The sequence below is a fragment of the Acartia tonsa genome, chromosome 1 (assembly GCF_053477335.1).
Source record: "Acartia tonsa isolate MP-2025a chromosome 1, ASM5347733v1, whole genome shotgun sequence".
Lineage (NCBI taxonomy): Eukaryota > Metazoa > Arthropoda > Copepoda > Calanoida > Acartiidae > Acartia > Acartia tonsa.
In genome coordinates, this window is record NC_137260.1 from 37,812,346 (window position 1) to 37,837,048 (window position 24,703).

General features: G+C 31.3%; 1 protein-coding gene across 2 annotated transcripts; it reads left to right on the top strand.

The window, feature by feature from the left end:
- On the top strand, positions 1-24,667 carry LOC145318585 (uncharacterized). Of its 2 annotated transcripts, XM_080159970.1 has the most exons (21): positions 1-127; positions 2,298-2,389; positions 2,774-2,902; positions 3,545-3,643; positions 4,407-4,457; positions 4,912-5,010; positions 5,289-5,355; positions 7,327-7,421; positions 10,579-10,651; positions 10,757-10,908; positions 11,625-11,706; positions 12,195-12,280; positions 13,742-13,865; positions 15,632-15,727; positions 16,389-16,475; positions 17,110-17,187; positions 20,154-20,240; positions 21,518-21,592; positions 22,066-22,124; positions 22,860-22,940; positions 23,909-24,667. In XM_080159970.1, the coding sequence occupies exons 1-21, from the start codon at positions 68-70 to the stop codon at positions 23,985-23,987; spliced, it is 1,851 nt and encodes a 616-aa protein (XP_080016096.1). In that variant the 5' UTR covers positions 1-67; the 3' UTR covers positions 23,988-24,667. The 2 variants fall into 2 exon arrangements, with proteins under 2 accessions (XP_080016096.1, XP_080016104.1); XM_080159978.1 differs by lacking the exon at positions 4,407-4,457.
- Positions 24,668-24,703: the final 36 nt, after the last annotated feature.

Sequence of the window (24,703 nt, forward strand, 5' to 3'; positions counted from 1 at the left end):
AAATGAATAGTAATAAAGTCAAAAGAAAATTTTTCAGAAAAAGATGATATAAAACAAAAAAAAGAAAATGCGAAATTCCCATCCAGATTTGACACGGGGCCTACCTGGAGACCCTTGGATAATTCAGGTAGGAAATATTAAACACAACAACATCAAATTTAATAAGGGTTAAGTGCATGACCCTTCCCTAACATAGTTAAAAACCTATCATGGACCTGATAAGAATATTCACCGTAGAACCAAACCAGTACAGTGGTTAGCGATTTCTTTCAGTAAAGACACACTGACCGACATGCTACATCTATTAGACAAAGTCAACTAGCGGTTCTGTATTTGGAGCGGCACGAGGGGGCAGAAAAATAGCCAATTTAGAAAATGAAATAGCCAAAAACTGTCTTGGGAAAATGGAAATGTTTAAATACAACTAAATTTCCTTACACTACCTTTAAAGAAACATTTTATAATTGTGATAAATGTTTGTTTTCTGTTAAGGCGTACTTTTATTATTTAGTTTTTATTTAATTAATTTTTTATACATTTTCTAGTATAAACTACGTTTTTCTCTTGTCGGTTGTGTACTTAGAAATTTAATTTTCATATTTTTATGAATCTTTTTCGCAAAAACTAATTATGTTAAATCACGAACAAGTGATAGTGATTTTAGGAGGAAAACTTAAAAATAATACAGTTTTCTATTTTAATTTATTGGAAACGAATTACAGCATGCTTTTGTATAAAAAAAGTGAGTTTGTATGGATAATTTTATTCAGAAAAAGTTGGATAAAATTATATTATTATTGCCATATCCCTTCTCCCTGATAGAACTTCTTCTTTATTAAAACATTCATAGTTCTTATTTTTAAAAGCAAAGCTTTTCTACAATTAGGGTCGGTCCGTCCGTACGTCTGAGATGGATAGCTTTTTTCGTTAATTTAGGCATGTTAGAATTATTCTATAGATTTCAAACTTTGCATGGTGATTCCTGTAGTAGTTAGTTATGATTTAGAGTAGCAACTCTATATCATTACCAGAATGTCCGTACGTCCATTTTAAAAGATGTTGATTTTTTACTTTTTTTACAACAAATTTTTATGTGATCTAATTATTCAATTGTTTTGATTTTTGGTATACTGATTCCTAGGACAACAAAGTACAATATTATAAGCAAAGCAACTCTATAATTAAGTCCTAAAAATGTAAGTATGTCCATAAACATTATCCTGTGTCAAGAAGTTTTTCAACAAATTTACTCACAATTTTGCTTTGACTCTTATTCATTTATATTCTGATTATTCAGTTCTGACACTATACAAGTGTTAATGTCCGTTTGTCCTACCGTTTCAGAGCTTCGCTTTTATGGATGTTGTCATCCTTGTTTTTTCTAAAAATTATATTATTATTACATTATTTAAAAATGGATGCAGAATATGTTGATAAATTGATATAGGAAAATTTTTCGTCAATTTAGGTTGATATTATGGACCTCATTTATTGGTAAGTTCACTCGTCTTTTAACATGGAAGGGGGTGGGTGGGGGATATTGTTATTTTAGTCAGCTGCGAGTAACACTTTATTAGGCATACATGAAAATCTGGTGCAACATCTAATGATAATATATCGATTTAAATACCATTCTAGAAAGTACGTATATGAATAAATAGATACCTATAATATCTCTAGCAATAAATCCTATTAAATAAAGAAGTTATATGGTTTGTCTGTTAAGATCTCGCTAACCACTGAACCGATAGATTTATCCATTATAGGGAAGCTTTGGATATGTTCCTTCTTGGTGTGAGACGATTTATTTTGAATTTAAGCCATTGGGTGGTTTTAGGCTATATTTATGGTCTTATTTTTCCCTAGATTCATGTTTCGAAACAAACCAATAATTCTTCAGAACAATTGCATAATAAGATAACATCATCCTGTAATAAGTTTTAATAATCTTATAATCTTGTATGCTGCAATTTTATTTTTAAATAGGTCCTATCTTCAGGCTTTAACCCTAAATTTGTTTTACATAAATAATATCCTATTATATAAGGAAATAAGCTTTTTTTTTGTCTGTAGCGAAGGTAGATAACCGATGAACTGGTATGGTTCTCTTTTACAGTGAAGCTTCTTATAAGTCCCAGATGGTTTTAGGATTTTATTTTTAAATGGGTATGGTTTTAGGCTATTTTTCTGCCCTTCCGTATCCCTACGAATATAGAGCCCATAGATGTTAGCGAAGCAGCCGCTAGTATTATAATAAATATTATTCCTTTCGTACGTGGAAATTTGATATTATTTAGGCTGCTAGAACGGGAGATATTGAACAGATAAAGAAAAAGTTGAAACCTTCCATATTCAAGAAACATATAGATGTCAATGCTAAAGACGAAAGGTAAAACTGTTGTTTTAAGTAGACAAAATTCTCTACAGTGGACACATTTCTGTCTGTAACGCATATTTCATATCTATCTTCCTTATTTTTTGTATTACTATCTTTTTAAAAAGCAATCGACCACTTCCTACATATACTTTTACCCCAGGCCCTTAACAGTTGAACGCCCCCCTACCCCCATTTTCTGTGTGCTAGAGATAGAGGGTTGTAACTAATTCACTGTTTAAATCTGGTGATTATAGTTTTCTATAAAGTAGAGAGGTAGTCTTTTGGACTTAAACAAAGCATTTTAAATGGCCAAAATGCTAAAATAAAAGCGGTACCAACTTTTGAGGTTATTATTCATATTTAAATTACTTAAATTTAAATTCAACGTAATTTTAGGGAATGTACAGCACTTCATTATGCAGCCAAGATTTCAAATACTCAGCTTATACAGCTACTCTTGGATAGAGGGGCAGATATTCAGGCGGTTGACAGGCATGGCTGGGGAGTTCTACACTATGCTGTTAGGTAATTATCCATCTATAACTTATATGTCTTTCTTTATATCTGTATATCAAGCTTCAGCCGTATAGAGGGGCAGATATTCATGAAGATGACAGGCATGGCTGGAGAGTTCTACACTATTCTGTTAGGTAACTATCTATCTATGAGTTATATGTCTATGTATATATCTGTATATCAAGCTTCAGCCGTATAGAGGGGCAGATATTTATGAAGATGACAGGCATGGCTGGGGAGTTCTACACTATGCTGTTAGGTAACTATCCATCTATAACTTATACGTCTTTCTATTTATCTGTATATCAGGTGTTCTCCACTACTCTATTAGTTAACTATCTATCTATAACTTATACGTCTTTCTATTCAACTGTATATCAATCAAGCTACAACTATATAGAGGGGCAGATAAATAAGAGTTTGTATACACAACAATAACAAACAATCTTTGTTATATGTTTTTTTTTATTATCGATTATAACATACACATCATGCTACTGCACATCTGTAAAGGGTGTTGCTTGAGGATTTTAGTTTAGAATCTATCTACTAACTTATATTGTTTAACTTCAAATTAAATTTCTTCAGAGATTTAGACCATCAAAAATTTAATATAGTAATTTAAAACTGTTTAGTATCTAATCTGTACAGGTATGGAACCGAAGATTGTGTAGAATACTTGTTGCAGCAAGGTGCTGATATTAATGCTGAAGAGAAAAGAGGATGGAATCTTTTACATTTAGCCGCTAGGTAAATATTCTCAAAGCACAAAAATGAAGACATACATTAGAGCAAAGCTTACAAATCCATAATCAAAATTGATTTATTATTACTTGGATCTTACACCAGATTATCATATACTCTAATACAGTGAAACTCGTAGCTGGCTAAAATTACCCCATCCCCTTCCCTCCTACTGGATAAAGAACTGACAAATAGTGAAGTCCATGTTAGCAATCTAAATTGACGATAATTTTTCCTCTGTCTATATTTGGTACTCTCTTACAATGCAATCGTAGAAATCACAAAACCTTTAATTAAAAAAAAATATATTAAAATATGATTTTTTGCATTTTAGAATATTTTTACTCAAAAAAATTTAATACCTATTACTATTTTTCTATTTAAAAGTAAAAGGGGAATTATTACATTTAGATTAACTGGAATAGTAAAATATTTCAATAATGCAAAATTTTTAAGGTTTTTTTTACGGAATTGCTTCGAAACCGATTTATATCCGCTGCATGGATTACAACCGGTTCTCATTCATACTAAAAAATCATGTATAGCGTAGTATTACAGACAATTTCCGCGGATATTAAAAAAAAACATAACATTAATTTCTGCCCCGTCCGGGTTACCAAAACTGATTTTAATCTCCGCGGAAAGCTGTCAATAATACGATGCAATGAATATTTATGGTTATAGTCTATGTCTTAAAACTCCTAATTGAAAATTAGCAAAACAAAGGTTTAAGAGGGAAGCTACCAATTGACATAAATAAATATTTTAGAAACTTACAGAAGGTTGCTCGCATTCATAAAGAAAATCATCCAAAATCCATGTAAAACTTATTTAAAATTTTAATTATAAGATTTAAAAACAAAAGTCTACGTTATAATTTTATTTATAGTTCATGATTCTTTAAAAAGAATGACGTTCATTTTTCTATTGTAAAGATATTCTGGTATTTTGAGTGATTTTTTATAATAAAGTTCTTCAGAAAAATAGAACAATAAACAGGACCTTCAGTTTTACCTTTAATTAAAAAAGAAATATTTCAAAAAACGTATTTCAAAGATTTTTTATTTTAATATCTAAAATCAATTATGATGATATGATTGCTTAACTTTACAGATTATGCCTGATTGTTACATAAATCTTCAAAAAAGATTTCAATAGGATGGATTTCATAGAAAATTTAACTATAGTAACACCAACTATCCATTACATATCTGTATGAACCAGACACAACCTTAATGTAGAAAACTGTCGATCAAAAAAAAAATCATTTTTAGGAATGGACAATCTGAGAAAGCTCGAATCCTTCTTGAAAATGGAATAGATGTTCATAAGCTTCAGAACCAAGGCTGGAACGCCCTCCATCTAGCGGTCAGGTAATATAGGTAGATATGTGTAGATTGAGAAATGAACTTTAAGACAGAAAACAATAAAAAAAGGAACCGAGGAAGAGAGAAAAGAATAGATTGGAAAAAGGAAAGAAACTAAGAGAGAGACAGAGAAATAGAGAATAAGAAAGCGAGAAAGACAGAAAGACAGAAAGAGAGTAGTTAAAGATAAAAAGGTTAAGAAAGATATATAAAAAAAAAAGGAAAAGGGTAGATAAAGATAAAGATGTAAAGATTAAATTATATGTATGTCTTTTATTTTGCAGATATGGTCAACCAGACACAATAAGCACACTTCTGGAATATGGTATTCATATAGATGTAGATAATCAGGTCTGTTCAATTCTTGAACTTATTATGGACAGATGGACATAATAAGTAGCATATTAGCATAGTAGCATAGCTATAGCAGTGTTGCTGCAAAAAAAATCACAAAAACAAAGAGAAAGACAAAAAAGAGACGAACAGACAAAGTTAGGGAAGCAATGCTTTACATAATACTTTTTGCAATACAGTAAATATAATTACAGAGAGAGACACACAGACAGAGTGAGGAAAGTAAAGCTGTACACAATACTTTGTGCTCTACAGTAAATTAATTACAGAGAGAGACACAGACAGAGTGAGGAAAGTAAAGCTGTACACAATACTTTGTGCTCTACAGTAAATTAATTACAGAGAGAGACACAGACAGAGTGAGGAAAGTAAAGCTGTACACAATACTTTGTGCTCTACAGTAAATTAATTACAGAGAGAGACACAGACAGAGTGAGGAAAGTAAAGCTGTACACAATACTTTGTGCTCTACAGTAAATTAATTACAGAGAGAGACACAGACAGAGTGAGGAAAGTAAAGCTGTACACAATACTTTGTGCTCTACAGTAAATTAATTACAGAGAGAGACACAGACAGAGTGAGGAAAGTAAAGCTGTACACAATACTTTGTGCTCTACAGTAAATTAATTACAGAGAGAGACACAGACAGAGTGAGGAAAGTAAAGCTGTACACAATACTTTGTGCTCTACAGTAAATTAATTACAGAGAGAGACACAGACAGAGTGAGGAAAGTAAAGCTGTACACAATACTTTGTGCTCTACAGTAAATTAATTACAGAGAGAGACACAGACAGAGTGAGAAAAGTAAAGCTGTACACAATACTTTGTGCTCTACAGTAAATTAATTACAGAGAGAGACACAGACAGAGTGAGGAAAGTAAAGCTGTACACAATACTTTGTGCTCTACAGTAAATTAATTACAGAGAGAGACACAGACAGAGTGAGGAAAGTAAAGCTGTACACAATACTTTGTGCTCTACAGTAAATTAATTACAGAGAGAGACACACAGACAGAGTGAGAAAAGTAAAGCTTTACACAATACTTTGTGCTCTACAGTAAATATAATTACAGAGATAGACACACAGAAGAATTGAGGAATGCAATGCTTTACACAATACTTTGTGCTCTACAGTAAAGATAATTATAGAGAGAGACACACGGACAGAGTGAAGGAAGCAAAGCTGTACACAATACTTTGTGCTCTACAGTAAATTAATTACAGAGAGAGACACACAGACAGAGTGAGAAAAGTAAAGCTCTACACAATACTTTGTGCTCTACAATAAATTAATTACAGAGAGAGACACACAGACAGAGTGAGAAAAGTAAAGCTCTACACAATACTTTGTGCTCTACAATAAATTAATTACAGAGAGAGACACACAGACAGAGTGAGAAAAGTAAAGCTTTACACAATAATTTGTACGCTACAGAAAGCATGATTATAGAGATAGAAACACAGACAGATTCAGGGCAGCACTGCTTTACGTAATTCTTTTTGTTTTACAGTAAATACTAATACAAAAAGAGACGGACAAATTTAGTGACAAAAGTAAAGTTTTACACAACACTTTGTGCTCTACAGTAAATTTAATTACAGAGATAAACACGCAGACAGATTGAGGAAAACAATGCTTTAGTCAACACTTTGTGCGCTCCAGTAGAAGCAAACAGAATGACAAAGACAAACAGACAGAGTGAGGGACAATACTTTCAATATACAATACTATCAAAAGTTCTATTAACACTTTCCCCCATTTGTTAACTTAAAAACTTGAGGACCTTTTTTAAAAAAATCTTAAATGGTTGGTTGAAACCTATCAATCAATAGTTTTAATCAATAGAAGGGGTAATTTTGTTTACTTTTGTAAGGAATGTATATTAATTTAACTTTTATTGTCTCAACCCTCTGGATCCTCAGTGTAAATATAAACATAAGCATTGTTTACTTTTTATTAATTTAGGGTTGGACTGCACTGCAACTAGCTGTTCTAAACGGCCATACAGACATTGTGTCCATCCTACTCAATAAGAAAGCAAAAACTACAATTATTAACAGGTTAACACATCTTTCTTTAAGCTCCTTTAGTATAGCAGCTATTCTACAAATAGGTTTTGGCTGTACATCCAACTAAGATTCTAGAATTTACTGTATCTATCGTTTTTAATGATTTATAACATACTTTGCGATGATACAAAAAAGCTTCCAACTTACGAAAATGCCGCGTTGTATCTTTAAAAATTGCTTATCTTTCCTAATAATCCTTAATAATCCCTAAAAACCTGTAAATTCTTTTCTCGTATTCATTCGAATCCGGTGGATAGGAACCGGTTCTCATCCATACGAAAAAACTATGTCTAGCATCGTATTATATCCAGTTTTCTACGAATATATCCGCGGAAAGCCGTTTATAATACGATACGAGAAATAACTATTCTCGTATTCATTCGAATCTGGTGGATAGGAACCGGTTCTCATTAATACGAAAAAACTATGTCTAGCATCGTATTATATCCAGTTTTCTACGAATATAGAAATGTACAATCATAAGATTAAAACCAGTTTTTTTAGCCGGGGCCTCCGGCACCTCGGGGCTAAAAAAACTAGTTTTAATCTTATAATTGTACATTCTATATCCGCGGAAAGCCGTTTATAATACGATACGAGAAATAACTATTCTTGTATTCATTCGAAACCGATTAATATCCGGTGGATTAAAACCAGTTCTCATCCATACGAAAAAACTTTATCTAGCGATGACGGGTAATAAAAATCTGAAAATAGAAATGACGCAAATTCTGACGCAAATTCTGAACGCAATTCTCACGTTTATCTAAAAATGCAACACATAATAATAGTTATTAAAACAATTTTCAATCATAACTTTGATCTTATTAGGATAACAATTAAATATGAAAAATATTTTTACCATATGAAATTCGTGATCAAACACCTAATTGAAAAAAATGCAAGACATAGCTTTTATTTTAAGAAAGACTAGGGGCAACGGACGCCCCCAAGAAGCCTCTAGGTGTTCTTAAGGTGGGAGGGGGATAAGTCAACCACCCTTCTACTTTTTAATTTGAGTTTTAATAAGAAATATTCAGAAAAAAAATTTGGGGGTGTGATTTTAAATTGGGAGGGTGGAGATACGCTCTCCCAAAATAGTTAAAAACCTTCCCTGTACCTAAAAAAAGCTTAATTGCAAAGGAAAACTAAACAGATGTCATTTTTTAACAATTTTATAAAAAAACATTGGCGCACTTGTATGAACACCTTATCGCTAAGAAGTTTTGGAATAGATAATCCAGAACCATCCAGTTCAAAGGGAATGCAGTAAGAGAGGGGGTGATTCTAGTTTGAAGAGAACCGAAAATAGTTATGATCGAGATCTTCCTTCATCATATCTAGCATTGTATTGTATCTAGTTTTCTACGAATATAAAAATGTACAACCATAATACGTTGCGAGAAATAACTATTCTTTTAACAATAAATGTCAAGTCTCGGCAGCCGTGCGTCAGCCGCGTGAAGCCTCAGGGAAATCAACCTATACAAATTTTTAAAATTAGCTGGAGGTCTAAACCTGACCCAAATAAGACAATTCCCTATTGAAAAAAAATCAAAGCATCCAAATGGTATTAACATAAAAAATCCGTGAAAAATAAATTTTATGTATAAATATTACTCTGTAGATCATTATAAAATGCGTTTTATTAGAATCTTTCATAATTTTAATTAATTTCTATTCAATTGTTATTAAAAAGGATAATTATATAACTTCAAATATTTTATTCTTTTTAAATTAGTTTTATGAACATTTTGCTTATGAAATAGAATTTAGATAATTGGTCATTAAAGGGCGAATATAGGTTCGATATGATATGAGCTTATATCAAAGGTGCAATTCCATAGATTATAAATAACTTAAAAATATTGTCATATTCAATTGTATAAGTCTGTTTATAGCTTAAAACCCGTCAATCTCGAAGAAAATATTTTATAATTAGTGTGGTTCCCTAAGAACTCAAACACCCTAGCATCACACAAGGCTTCGTGGCAAGGTTGAATTAAAAAGCTTTCGTTAAATGATAGTTGTAATAACGTGGAAACCAATTAATCAGGGGTAAATATACCCTCCTTCTACCTTCATAAAGTAAATTATTTAAAAGTTAAAAAAAACATCAAATAATGTAAAAAGTAAAAAAAAATAATCGATAAAATTTTCTTGGAGGAAGAATGATTTCAAATCCCTGTTTTTTTGTGGCCGTGTGTGTGTGTGTTGAAAATACATACACAAGGGTTGTTTATATCATCATGAATTAATCAAAGATCTCTGTACAGAAAATAAACTTTAAGACGTATTATTTACCCTGTCAATACTCCTGACGCCCTTCTACGCAAATTATTTTTATGCTTTTTAAAAAATTAAATAAACTAGTATATAATCTAAAATAATAAACATTTAAATTATCTTTTAAGGTGCGTGCCAATGTAATAGTCAATCAAACTTAAGCAAAATAGTAAAAAAAAAGTCTTGTAAAGGGCTAAAATAAACGATTTTGTCGGCAATCTCATTTATTATATGTTCAATTGAAACAGAAAATTGCAAAATCTACTTAAGGATTTTTTTGAATTTTTAAATTTGGCATAGATATTCTAAAAGTATGTAATGGCACTTTTGATATAAGCTCATATCATATCGAACCTATATTCGCCCTTTAAAACAAAAAGTTGCAACATCCATAAAAGCGAAGCTCTGGAACGATATGACAAACGAACATTAATACTTGTAGAGTGTCAGAACTTAATAATCAGAATTGAAATGTATGAGTCTAAACAAAGTTGTAAGTAATTTTTCTTTGCAAAACTGCTTAAATACAGAATATTGTTTAAGGTCAATCTTACATTTTAAGGACTTGATTATACAAATGCTTCGTTATAACTTTATACCTTGATGTAACAGGAATCACTATTACAAAAATCAGATGAATAGGATAATTAAAACACATAAAAATAGTTGTTAAAAAGGTTAAAAATCAACATTTTAAAAGGACGTACTAACTTTCTGGTAATGCTTTTAGAGTTGCTACGCTTCCTAAATCGTACCTAACTATTATATGTATCATCATGCAAACTTTGCAGTCACGCTGCAATAAAACTATAAATGTGTCTTGCTTAGAATTTATTTAATATTAAAACTTTTAAATTTTCAGGGAAGGAAAAAGTTCTTTGGACATAGCAAGAGAGGAGGGATTTGATAAAATTGTTGCTCTCATATTAGAAAAGGTAAATTCATATCTTTAATTTTTACTGACTTTCAATAATTCTGTAAAAACAAAGAGACTAGGTAAGACATTGCATTTAAATTGATTTAAAATTTCAAATATTTAGGAGTTCAAGGAGGGTGTGTTACCGCTGCCCAGCCCGCCCCCAACTCCACCAGAGCCCGCCAGCGCCCCCTCCCTGGATATGTTTCCTGACGTACCTTTTGCTGATGATACTCTTGAGAATTGTCCTAATACCTTTGACAGATGGAAAATAAGGTTAGATTGGTGCTATAAATAGTCCTATGAAAAGAGTTAGATTTAAAGAATTAAATTTTGCTAGTGAAAAACTATGTTTCGTCAAACTTTTCAATTTAAAAAATGGATGCTTGTAAAAATTTTACTATTATCTCATTCTCAATAGTTCCAGTTGCATCGTGCTATTACATAATAAGCAAGTTTTAAAATTATAATGTTATTTGACTGACTGAAATTCATTCCTCTGCAACTTGTTTTATTAATAAAATTCTAAATTTTTCCTTTGCTTAGTTTATAAGCAAGCTAAATTGAAGAAAATGATTATAAAAAATGTGAAAATATTTAGCTCTTTCACGTAAATTACCCTGTTGAGCACGGATAATCGCCCCCATCCTTATTAGTGAATGTGTCTCAAGGGGGGGGGGAGGGGGGGTTGTTATATTGGCTACTAGTATGCTCCCTAATTCGGGTCCTACAGGGCATAGAAACCTTCCCCCTATATTTCAAATTATTTGAAATAGAGGGGGGGAGGTATTATGAGGCAATTTTTGATATCCGATGCTGTGAGTATTGGTGCAAAAAATATGACGTAACAAAAAAAATTAGCCAATGAGAGGCCGTTATTGACCAATGGTAAAATTTATAGTGGACTCTCATTGGCTAATTTTTTTTGTTACGTCATATTTTTTGCACCAATACTCACAGCATCTTGATATCCTATTGTTATCATTGTCTAGATTACGAAAAGATCTGGAGATGGTAAGCAACGATGATCTTTCAACTGATTATACAAGTCTAGAAATAGAGGAGGCAGAACAGGTGGTTGTCAGTAAAGAGGCTTCTCTATAAGTAATTGTGTCTGCTCTCTGTATGGTTCTCTCTGTTGTGTAGATACAATGTCACAACTATTCTCGTTTAATTGTTTCATAAGCAAATCTGACCAGCGATTTTGTCCTCCCGTCCGTGGCGCAAAACGTTCTACAATTAGCTGGATTCAAATAAAAGTTAGGAATGTATTATTTCTATTGATAGGTACATAATGAAATTTGTTATAGGCTATTATAAGGATTTATGCTATTTATATGGGAATACATCAACCATCTAAGAGACTAGGCAACAACACAAAAAATTGACCCTAAAAACAAGGATTTATACTTTAAGTATATTTAAATGTATAATGAGACCCTTAACCTTTTAAACCTGTACCCATAGAGGCTCGGCGCAAAGTCACTAAAAAGATGATTCAAAGTTATATTCTTTCTAAATTATACACTAAAATATTCTTCTGAAAAGAGAATAATTTTCAGGTTAAAATTGGTTGGAAGAGTTTTGAAGAAGAGAAGAAAGAATTACTCGCCCAGCTTGAAAGAGTCAAAATGAGAGAAATTATAAGGCTAGTTTTTTTTTATCAAAATATTTATTCTATATGCATTGTTATACTTTTCCATTCTTTTAGGCGGTTTAGGAACTCGCCATTTTAATGTAAATATACCTAATTCAAATCTGACTAAAATTTGGAAAAAAAAAGACAAAAAATTCCACAATTTTTTTGTACTATGATGTAATGATAATCAAATATTCACACAACAAGGTTGGTGTGCTATCACATCCACAGAACTGAAAAAAAGTCGAAATAGCCACAAATAAATATATCAGTACCTAGCTGCTTCGCCCCTTGAGGCCTCTACGGGCACTTAAAGTGGGAGGTGCAAAGTCATCCGCCTCTCTATTTTCAATTAGAGTTTTAAAAACAAAAAGTTTTTTTGGGGATGTTATTTTTTATTGGGAGGGTAGGGATACCCTGCCCCTAAATAATTAGAATCCATGGACCTTTAGAAGCTTTACAGTTAAGAAGAACCATATAGGTTCAGCGGTTAGCGAGAACCTTCGCAACAGACAAAAAAAAACTACTACTTTATATAATTACTAGCGGCTACGCCTCTAGGGAAAATCAATGTGGGAGATACACTCCCCAAAATAGTTAAAAACCTTCCCTGGACCTATGAGAAGCTTTATTGTAAAGGAGAATCATATCGGTTTTGCGGTTAGCGAGATCCTTCGCTACAGACAAAAAAAGCTTACTACTTTATATAATAGGATTGGATAACTTCAAATGGTAAATTATCACAAGAGCAAATGTCAATATCACATAATTGCATCTTTCTATTTTTAGTTTGATCCCAACCTTATATTTTTTTAATAAAAAGTCTGTTTGGAGAAGAAAATAACACCCTGATAATTTTTGCTTTATCATCAGGGATCTAAAGGGATGAGATAAAATGACAAATAATGATAAAAAATGACCTAAATTCTGTATTTTACAATTTGTGGTTTAAACACTTGGATACTAAACTGAATGAACCAACCAATCAAAATTCAATAAAAGTCCCCAATTGGTAAACCAATCAATACAAAAACACTATTGTAAAACTTTGGGGACTAATGTAATAAACAGCCCAATGTCCCCTCTCCCTGGGTATTATTAATTAGCATTACTGATGTTTATGTGGTAATCATAGCACACCAAGAGAATTTTCCTCCAAGCTAAAAGTATATATTCAATTTAATTAACAAGATTACAAATTAAATTTATTTTTGTTCTATTCTTTACATTTAACGTAGACACTATAAAACATGGAAAATAACAAGGAAAACATTATGTAATTTATTATTTAAAATGCATAAAAATCGTTGATTTCACCGATAAATATAATTTTTTGCTATTTTTTAAGTCTTGAAAGTATCATAAAGGATGCGGCCGAATTCAAATTTTGCGACTGAGGGTGACTTATGCTTTGTAAGAATAAGGAGGGCTGCAGATTTTTTACATAGATCCAATTTCTCTTTCTTTTAGACTGGAGGATGAATTGAAAAAGTTGGAGGCTAAGCGCAGCCAATACCTGGAGAAAAACGAGCGTCAGAAACAAGTTTTTGTCAATGAAATCGCTTCACTCAAATCAATTATTGAATCTTCAGAGGTAAATTCTCTTCCAGTATTGCTTCGAATTACCGGTTAATATCCGCTGGATTAGAACCGGTTATGAGCCATTTTAAAAAATCGTATTGTATTATAGACAATTTTGTACGGAAAAAAAATAATCGTAATATTGATACTTGTTTTGATAGCCCGGTCCCTTAAGGCTAATAAAAATGGAATTAATCTTAATTTTTATTAATTTTACGAACCTGTGAAATACAATACGATAAATAACTATTAAAATCTAATGCTAACTAAAAAAAACATTATTCTTTTAATTTATTTTAAAAGCGCTAAATCATTTAATATTTTTTTGGCGAACCAATTATATAACTTTCTTTTATAACTTTTGTTTGATAACTCAAAATAAGAAAAGAAAAGATGAGTGGGTTTATGTTTATGTTTTATTAGAATATATTTTCCATCAGAATTGGAACAAAAAGGTTTACCTACGTCAATACAAACTAAAAATACCCCACAACATATATTTTGGCAATAAATTTAGAAAGATATAAATTACTTTTTCATTATTTCTCTAAGCTTGCAAAATATATTTATCTGCTCTTGTTTTAAAAATCAATAGCGGCTACCTCCCTACAGGCCTCTAAGGAAGGGGAAAGTCTACCCTTCACTTTTAAATTTAATTCCTCATTTTGGGGGAGAGGGGGGGTAGATATACCACACTTTTCTGGGATCTTGCTGAGTCAAGTATCAACTGTGGGGAATACCAAAGGATGACTCCATGCAAAATTTGAGCCGGATCCGGCCAAAACCGGCCGGGATTTTTTTTATAAAAAACCGGTTTTATTCCGGTTTTTAGGGGGTATCTGTAAATCAAGCCCCCTCCTGGGTACGCCCCAATGATGATTTTTGCTTTAAGCTCTGATCTGAATTCCTCAACACTGGATATGAACCCTAGAGTTGAAAAATGGTTAAAATCCGGTCTTTTGACCGGTTTCCAGCCCTTTCCGGCCCAAAAAAAAAATTTTAAAAATAAAAATTTCATCTAAAATTTAAAAAAATATGCTTTAAATTCCATTTTTCAATAATAATTTTTCAAAAAACAAAAACCTTAGGTAATAATGAAGATAATTTTAGCAACTTAAAATGTGAAAAAAGGTTGAAAATTGACAAACTTATGTCAATTTGACAAATGTTGGTAAATCCTAAAAATTTGACGGATTTATACATACATTTCATGCATGTTTGTTTTCATTACATAGATAAAAGTCAGCTATAAACAGTATCTTATCTTAGTAGAAAGCTTTGCGGAATCAGACCTTATTGCCCAAAAATTTCGTCTTAAATTTGAAAGCTTCAAACAGAGGTGGATTCTTAAAAAAAAGTTAGGCTGGCTACTCGCTGGTGAGGCAAAACTATTTTTGTGAAAAATCCTCCAAAATTGCAAAAAAAAATTTAGAAAAACTAAATAAAATCTTAAAAAGGTTATTAACATATGATTTTGTTTAATTTTTGTAGATTTTTAATGTGCTTTTGGATGATTTTTCACAAAAATAATTTTGCCTCACTATCGAGTAGCAAGTCTATCAATTTTTAAGAATCCAAATCAGCTTGAGTCGAAAGTAAACAATACTTTTGTCTGCTAGAAATGTTCCGTCTTAGATTTGTAAAAAAAAGGGTTCAGAATATGCTTCTATTCTTATATTTCTATTGTCGTCTATGGATACTTTATATAATAGGACAGATAGATAGCCATCATTTATGCTTTAATCAAATTTGTGAAGCTAAATTCTATTTTTGAATTAGGAGCGAATGATGATAAAATACCGAGACCTAAAAGAGGACATAACACAAATATCAGTATTGGAAGAGAATGCCAGTGCTGAAGCTCAATTATTACAGGTACAGTCCCGCAAGGTTAGGTTAACTCTTGGGAATTATTTGTCTAATTTCTGTTACCTTTAATGGCATTAAATTATTCGGATCATGGAAAGAAAACAAAGTAGAGGGTTTCGTCGTGTTTTCACAGTAGCTTTTCTCCTATTTCTATTTCCTACGGGGGGCTCTGACCCTGCGGGGACAATTTCCTAACCCTTCGGGTTAATTATTAACATTTAACCCAAAATAACCTACTATGTAAATACGACGAAACCCCTAATTCGTTTTCTTTCAATTATTCCAATTTCTCTTGGATGTATATTTATATAGAAATTTCTTGTATGATTTTCTGCACAAGGTCCACTTAAACGTAAATAAAATCAGTTTGTATCAATCGGGAATTTAAAACCGTTCGGTATAGTTAATTATCGCATCGTATTATAGACAGCTCTCTGCGGATAATAAAATGTAAAATATAAAATTAATTCCAGTTCAGTTGGCCATTAAACTCTGTTTTTCGTAAAAAAAATTGTCTATAATACGATACGATTCGTGATTTTTGAGTATAGCTCATAAACGGAATGTAATCCTCTAGATTTTAATCGGTTGCAAAGCCATATTGGAAAGTAATTTAACTTCATTTATACAAAATCATTACTACTTTGATTGGTTTTATTTGTTTTAGTCATTGTTAAATCACCAAATAGAACATTCGTTTTGTGCCTCAACTGGGCAGAAAAGAGATCTTATCAAACAATTAATTGATGCACAAGTAAGTTTATGTTTTACTCACCAGATGGGGTCATGATATAGTACTTAGTTTATATCTTGGGAATTAATGGCTAAGAATGTAGATAACAAAGCTTTTAATAAAATATTCTTTAATATCCTTTTGTTGTGCTTTTCTATACATAAGCAAAATGTAGCAAAACATTGAAATGGAAAGTTATTTTTAAACAATTTATTTGTATAACAGATAGGGTTATTGTTTTCATGCAAGCCTCGTAAATCTCTTCAATTGGGAACTATCATAATTTAAAATTTCTTTTAATTCATAGTTTTAATGGAAAAGGGATTCTGGAATAATTAAAGAATTATTTCAAACATTCAAGTAAATAAAAAACAAGTATGAAAACATCCATGAAAGTGAAGCTCTGAAATGGCAGGAAAAACTTGTACAGTGTGTTAAATTGATGTACGGACTTTCTGGTTACGATTATAGAGTTGCTACGCTCCCTAAATCGTACCTAATTGTTAAAGAAATTATCATGCAAAGTTTGAAATCGATGATACAGTTCCTATCTGTTTAAATGAACTAAATAAGCTAACTGTCCGTGACGGACGTATGGACAGACCGATCCTAATTATAGAAAAGTTTGGCCTTTAAAAATTATGATTATTTTTAGAAATTGGAATGTTCTGAGCTGAGTGAGGCAAAGTCAGAGAAGTACGCCCGCCTAGAATCTTGTCAGAATGATGCCAAGGTAAACAGTTTCCACTATGGCTTCCAAACCGATTAATATCAGCTGAATTAGAACTGGTTCTGAACCATTCTAAAATAATATGTATCGTCGTATTATAGACAATTTTTAATAAATAATAAAAAAAATCATTGTTGTTAACACGTTCTCTCATTCGTTGAGTTAAAAATTTTTGGGACATTTACTAAATCTTGATTTGGTTATACAAACGAACAGTGTTCAAACTTTTTCGCCATTAGTCTTGATCATCTTATCACTTAAGATACTTGGTTTAAAGTGAGGCTATATCTATATAATATATAAATATTCTGTTTAATGTAAAGAGAGGCGTTCTTTTCAGGGAGGCAGGGAGGGGACACATTAGGCTATTTATTCCACTAGACCTCAAAGTTTTATAATAACGTTCTCTCATTCGTTTACTTAACTACTACGGGGACTTTTTAAAATTTTGAATGGTTGGTTCAATTGATAGTGTTCGAACGTTTCAACCACTTCTTTAGAAAAGGTGATTTTGTGTATCATCTTTGGGGATGTAAATCAATTTATCAGCAATTGTCTTATTCTTTTAGATCCCCGGTTCTCTTACTTGCATTCATGATTGCAAAGATTTATTATAAATATGTATATAGAAATTTTTTATTGGGTGTAATAAAATATTTATTTTTATCCCTTGGTCTAACAATAGATGCAAATAAAAAGGAATATAGCGTCATAAAAAAGTATTGTTTAAGATATTTTTATTGTTTTTGTTTAAATAATCCTTTAGATGGAAAAAAATTATAATAATTAAACAAAAACGTCAATAATAATTAAGGATGAAAACGTCCATATGTATCTCTTTTTTTAAAGATTTGCAATAATGCTAAAATATCAAGAACAGCCAAACGATCTGATGCACTAAATTAACTCCTTTAAGACTCACAGGAATTTACCAAGTAATTTAAGAAATCTATCTTTGACAACAGCTAAGAAAGCACGACTAACTTTCAAACTTCTTATTTTTAAATCACTCAAGGACGGACGTACTAAGGACAATGAATGACACAATCATTTTCAAGAAGAAATTTTGGATTTCTAAGTTAAATAGCAGCCGAAAAATAACAACAAATGTAAAATTTTCAAACATTATATATTTGTAACTTTTGCACATAATTTTAAAAAATCATTTAGATTTGAACAAAATGAATTAAAATGAATGTTTTGTCCTCTCCTAAAATCTAAATAAATTTCTTTTCATTTCTTTTCCAAGTTTTGGATTAAGTCAGTAGCATGAAGGAGGCCAAATTTCTACAAATTCATTGGTTTACATTGAAAAAAATATTGAAAACATAGACATCCAAGGTGGGGGGTAAAAAGGTGTTTAATCCACTCAAACGTTTAAGCACCTCATTTTACCCAATAAAAATATAAAAAGAATAGATAACCCCCTCAAACCTTTCAAAACCATCATTTTACCCCCCCTCCAAATAAAAAGCTTGGACGTCCTTGATTGAGAATACAGGTAACAGGACAAAGTGTCTCAAAAATCAGCCATGTGACATCATAAAAATGAGGGAGATAAGAGGGGAAGTGGGAAAGAAAAACCTTAAAAATGAGATGAATAAACCCTCATTTTTATGACGTCACATAGCTGATTTTTTAGACACTTTGTCCAGTTAAAAATACAGACTTAATTTGAGCATCGTTACAACCGGTATATGATGGAGCAAAATTTCCTATAGATCAGTCTTTATTCGCGCATTTTCGTTTGCTCCCCTTGCAGTATTTTTAAATTATTTATAGGCCTTGTTATGAAGGTTTAACGGTCACCCGTTTGGTCGCTAGTAAACAATGGCAAAAAATTAAGCCAAAATGGATTTCTTCGTATCTGTAACTTGATCCAAAGATTCTCTTTCCTATTAATAATAAATGCGAAGGAAATTAAAATATAATAGTTTAGCTGGGGACAGCTACTCACAAACTTTTTCCTTTCTACGTCAAAGTTTTTTTTCTCTCTGTTAAAATCAAAGATGATAATGTGCAAAAGAAGCGCATCATAATGACATTAATTCAAGTTTAAATTGAAATTAAACCTGAATGTCTTCTATAACTGTCACAAACATGTCAAACAGACATCCTGTCATATAAAGTAGTAGTAATAAAGCTTTTATTGTCTGTTGAGAAGGATCTTGCTGACCGCTGAACCCATAAAGTCCTCCCTTGCAGTAAAGCTTATTAAAGGTCCCGGGATGGTTTTAGGCTATTTTTCTGCCCATCCATATCCCTTTAAATATAGAGCACCTAGATGCTAGGGCCGAAGCTGCTAGTAATAGATAAGATAAGATTGTGTAATTAAAGGCAAGGTAAGAAAAAAATTTCTTGCAGTCTTATTTATCAAAACTGATGGATCTTTATAAAAACATTATCTTGAAAATAATGTTTATGTTTTCATCCTTTTTAAGTAGAAACTATTTATGATTGTAATGTGTCAATGCCAACGGACTCACAAACCAATATCCAACAGATGCGTTTAGCGTACAAACTTAAGAATTCAGAAAAAGAGAAAAAAGTCAAATACGGAACTAACCACTTATAGAGGTGGCAGTAAACTAAATAAAAAAGAAAGAAAAACGCTTTGTTATATTTTACGTTGTGAGGGAATAAATTGAAGAAAAAAATGAATGTAATAAGGATTGGAATTTTTCCCAATTAGGGTACCACACACACACACAAAAACACACTCACACACACAAAAACACGCTTACACACACACACACTGATTTTCTAAAGATTTTGACAAATCATTTTTTTGTGGCGTGGTTAGTCTAAAATTCAACATGTCAGTTTTTTGTTTAAAATTTTTCTTTTTCTGGGAAGTTTTATAACTAATTTGGGGGAGGGTATACCCCCCCCCTAAACCATAAAGTGACATTAGAGTATCCATTAGTACTAATATAAAGTACATTTTGATATTTTTTTTATATTTTTAGGTTGAAAACGAAAAGAGCTTATTAAAAATTGGAATCCTAGAGGAAGAAATTGAAAATTTATCAGTAGAAAAAACAAGAAAATTAAAGGTAAAGATCATTACATTTAACATTGCAGGATAAGAATTTTTTGAAATATAATTTAAAGTAGTATCATTTTAACTAACTTTAAGTAAGACAATACTATTGATATTTTAATAATGTGTCAAACCCTATAAAATTTCTCAGGATTACCATGGGTTTCTTAGTCTTAAATAATTTTTTTTTTGCATCCATTTAAGTACAATGAAACATTTAATCCAAGGCTAGCCTTGGTGTTTTAAAAGGATGTGGTGCAAAGTTAAGATAAGGGTGTTTGAATTGTTATTTTTTTATCAAATTTTAAATATTTGGATAAATTTTCCTCGAAATTCAATTAGTCAGCATTTATAAAAGTACCTCAAGAAAACTGGCAAAGTTCCTTATTTGCAAGTGAAGCAAATTTTGCATTTTTTTATACATACATTATTTTGCGTTTTTTTTTCAATGAATATCATAACCATCATAGATATTTATTACAGCAGTATGCTAAATATTTTTACAGGCTATATACTTCTTAAAGGTAAAAAGAGGTGGGGGATAGTTGAGGTGATCCATTTTAAATAATCGAGAAAACTCAAAAAAATTATTTAATTCATTTTTTCTTCAAATCTTTCGAATCCTTTGAGTCTAAAATCTAAAGATTTCAACATTTTATTAAACATTGTTAAAAGAATATTTATTTAAGGTTTTATAAAGATTTATAGATTTAAATTAAATGAAGGGTTAAGATATATCTATTTTTTTTCATCATTTACCTTATTTTCCTTTAGATGTTAATAATAACTTGATATTGTATTATATATATATCCACCTACCGCCCTGTCCGCAAAAATTGTATTTATTGATGATCATTTTTGATTAGTGGAAGTTTATGCGAATATGAGAAGAAGGCAAAAGATAGAAAGCTAGTTCCAATAATCTATTAAAATATCAGAAGCTTTCACTCCATAGACCACTGACCACCTAACCCAACTTCCCTTTGTTGATAAAAATATTTCTTAGCCGGCTCTGTGTGACCCTATCCGTATGGATAACTATAAAACTGCGGGGGTTTTCTAATCTTTACGTAATCTAACCTAACCTAAAACATGCATAATAAATTTTTTTTTCACTTTTCATTTTTTTTGGGTTCTATATTCATTACGGGGAAACCGCCAAATTTTCTCTTTACGTTTTACCTTTAATGTCCTTATGTTGAGATTATCAGTTCAAACAGCTTAGCTCTTATCTGACAAATCGTTCTTGTTTTATCTATAAAGTTTCGGTTCCTTTACTATTTTATTTAGGGATTTGACGAAACAGAAATGAAACTAACCAAAGATCTGGAAAAAGCCAAAGGAGAGAACACAGTTTTAGACGAGGTAAAGCAAACATTAAGCTGAATAACGTAATTGGGTTTTTAAACAGAGGTGGATTCTTAAAAAAATTTGCCCCACTAATCGCGTAGTGGGGCAAAATTGTTTTCGTGAAAAATCCACCAAAATCACATTAAAAATCTACAAAAAATAAACAAAATCATAGAAGGGTTATTAACATATGATTTAATTTAATTTTTGTAGATTTTTAATGTGATTTTGGTGGATTTTTCACGAAAACAATTTTTCCCCACTAAGCGATTAGTGGGGCAAATTTTTTTTAAGAATCCACCTCAGATTAAAATATTGTATAAAATTTAAACTCACAAACTAAATACCAAACTATAAACTAAATTCTAAGCTTTCTTAAAAATTTACCACTCAACGAATCTGCCGTTGAAGTGATCTTAAGTAGTTTATTCATGAACTCGCATTAAATTTGGCACATGCAAAAAAATTACTTAACCCTAATTTTGAAGGATGAAGATGAACAATTGGACTGTCCTGTTTGTCTGGAATCTTTAAAACCACCTTTAAGGCAAGTAAAGTTTTAACAGGGCTCGACAGCAACGCCTGTTAGCAACAAGGGAATCACCACTTTGCTATTTTTAAAATTATCTGGAACTCTAAATCTGACCCAAAGGCAATCCCTCGTTTCTTCGAAGCATTTAAATGGGTTTAACTTTGAGGCTTAGTCGCGGATGACGATACCTGAGTTTTACTATAACAAGAATAACAGCATTCTTTAACACAAAGCTCAACATTAACAACAAGCCAAATAAACATAAAAATATACTTGTAGTGATGACACTTCGTAACGACATTATATGATTTATAGGTATTAAAAAAATAACGATAAATTAAAAATAAATAGATTTTCACCTAGGAATTACAATTTCAACATTTTTTGTCTTTTTTGACTTTAGACTAAGATTAGTTTAATTATGTGTGGATACGCTAATTAACCACCTACCTAATAATCCTTATATAAAAGTAACAGAATGTTTGTCTGATCTCTTTAATTGCTGGACCGATTATGGTTCTCCTTTGCAGAAAAGCTTCTTTAAGGCCCAGGAAAGGTTTATTATTATTCTGAGGGAGGGTAATCTACTCTCCTAAGAGAAATCGCCCCCTACAAACAATTTTTTTCCTTTCCCATCTAAAACTAAAATGTAAAGTTGAGTTTCGACATTCTCCCCCCCCCCCCTGCCATTACCTCAAGTGGATCCAGAGACCTCTAGGGGCGTGGCCGCTAATGTTTTGATATTTGTAGAATATTCCAGTGCCCCGAGGGACACATCTTGTGTGAAAACTGCAAAGAAAATCCTTCCATGGTTCACTGCCCACAGTGCAGGTATATTTTCTCATTCTCTTAAAAATTTCTTGTGAATATTCCCCTGACTAATGATCATTTACTCTATAAATTACATTGTTTTTCCGCCGACTATTCGGTTTAAATATATTGATATTTTCTTTTGTGAATTTTTTAATTATCTTTTTTTTCTACATTAATAGATTAGAATTGATATACTACTATGTGATATAAGATGTTTTAAAAAATGTAAAAGTATTATCATTATATTTAATGGAAAAATCATGTTGGAAAAACTTATATAAATATTCTAACCAAGATAAAATTTGTTCAAAGGTTCAAACTCCATGTCAATTACTCTCAAAAGTAAATCTTTACAATTTAGTGCAGCTACTGTCCGTTCTGTTTTATGAAACTAAATTTAGATATCAAATATTATCTCTATACATTTTTTCTTTTTAATCTTTCAAAACCTTTATTTTGAAGTGTCTAAAAATCTTAAGCCAAATCAATTTGTAGAGTAGCTACAAATGTTAGTTTTATAATGAACTAAGTACAAATATATTATTATATTATATTCTTATGAACGGAGGAAAGAGCGTTCACATGGGGAGAATATGCTAAGTTTTTTTTTTGGGGGGGGGGGAAGGGGGTGGTAACTGGCTATATATTATTGTTCATACCAAGAGAAATTCTAGAAGCTCTTTATAGTGTCTATAAAAAATGACGTCATAATGGCATACTATTGGTCAATTAAAATTTATACTGGCCTGCCATTGGTAACTTAGTCTGTGTATTGGCCTACCATTGGTCCTTTGTGTTAATGTATGACGTCAATTTTTATAGGCACTATAAAAGATTCGAAATTTCATTACGGGGGCGAAATATGCTATTAAAAATTAAGTAAACATTTCTAATTTTTTTCTGTGATGGTCGCTTGCTGTCCCCTCCCCTGGGTTAAAATCTTGTGCACGCCTCTGAACAGAGATCAATTAATCTTATTTTTGCAGGGTTTCCCTGGAGTCCAATTGCAGCAGAAACAGAGCTTTAGAAGAAATTGCCAGAAATTATTTTAAAGCACACAAATAGATTGATAAGTTGGAACGCTTATTTAATAGTGAGACATCCATTACACCACTCTTACATACTTTAAAAATGTTACTATTTTTTTATACAAGCAGCTACGCCCCTAGAAGCCTCTAGGGGTACTTAAGGTAGGAAGGGGAAAAGTTGACCTCATCCCATTTTAAATTTGAGTTTCAAAAGAGTAAAAAAAAATTTTTTTTGGGGGGGGAGGGGGGTGAAGACACCCTTCCCAAAAATAGTTTAAAACATTCCCAGGACCTGTATGAAGCTTCACTGTAAAGGAGAACAATATCGGTTCAGCGGTTAGCGAGATCCTTCGGGACAGACAACAAATGCTTACTACTTTATATAATAGGATGGAGAAACAGCAATGGGGGGTTGAGGGTATACTTGCCAATCTAACACTCAAACTTTATAAAAGTTAATACTCATTTTTAAATAATACAATTCAAGGGATGGGTTAACTGATGTCTTACGTTAAAAAAAATAATAAATATTGCTAATAAATTTACTCATTGTATTGTTATAAAATTATTTATTTTGATTATAATGTCATATTGTGATTAATAAATGATTAAATAGATAAAATAACACTTTTGATATTACAAAAATAAGTTTTTTTTTTGTATTATTTTACTTAATTCTAAGGCAATGTCATATTTTTTTGGGAAAAAAATAAAGTATTACAGTTTCAAAGGTATTCGTGATATCTAAAAATA

Bases quoted from the DNA above. Each gene is read 5' to 3' on its own strand.
- LOC145318585 (XM_080159970.1), top strand. From the start codon at position 68: ATGCGAAATTCCCATCCAGATTTGACACGGGGCCTACCTGGAGACCCT. The intron at 5,011-5,288 runs GTAATATAGGTA...TTTATTTTGCAG, and splicing joins GCCCTCCATCTAGCGGTCAG to ATATGGTCAACCAGACACAA. The intron at 21,593-22,065 runs GTAAAGCAAACA...CTAATTTTGAAG, and splicing joins AGAACACAGTTTTAGACGAG to GATGAAGATGAACAATTGGA.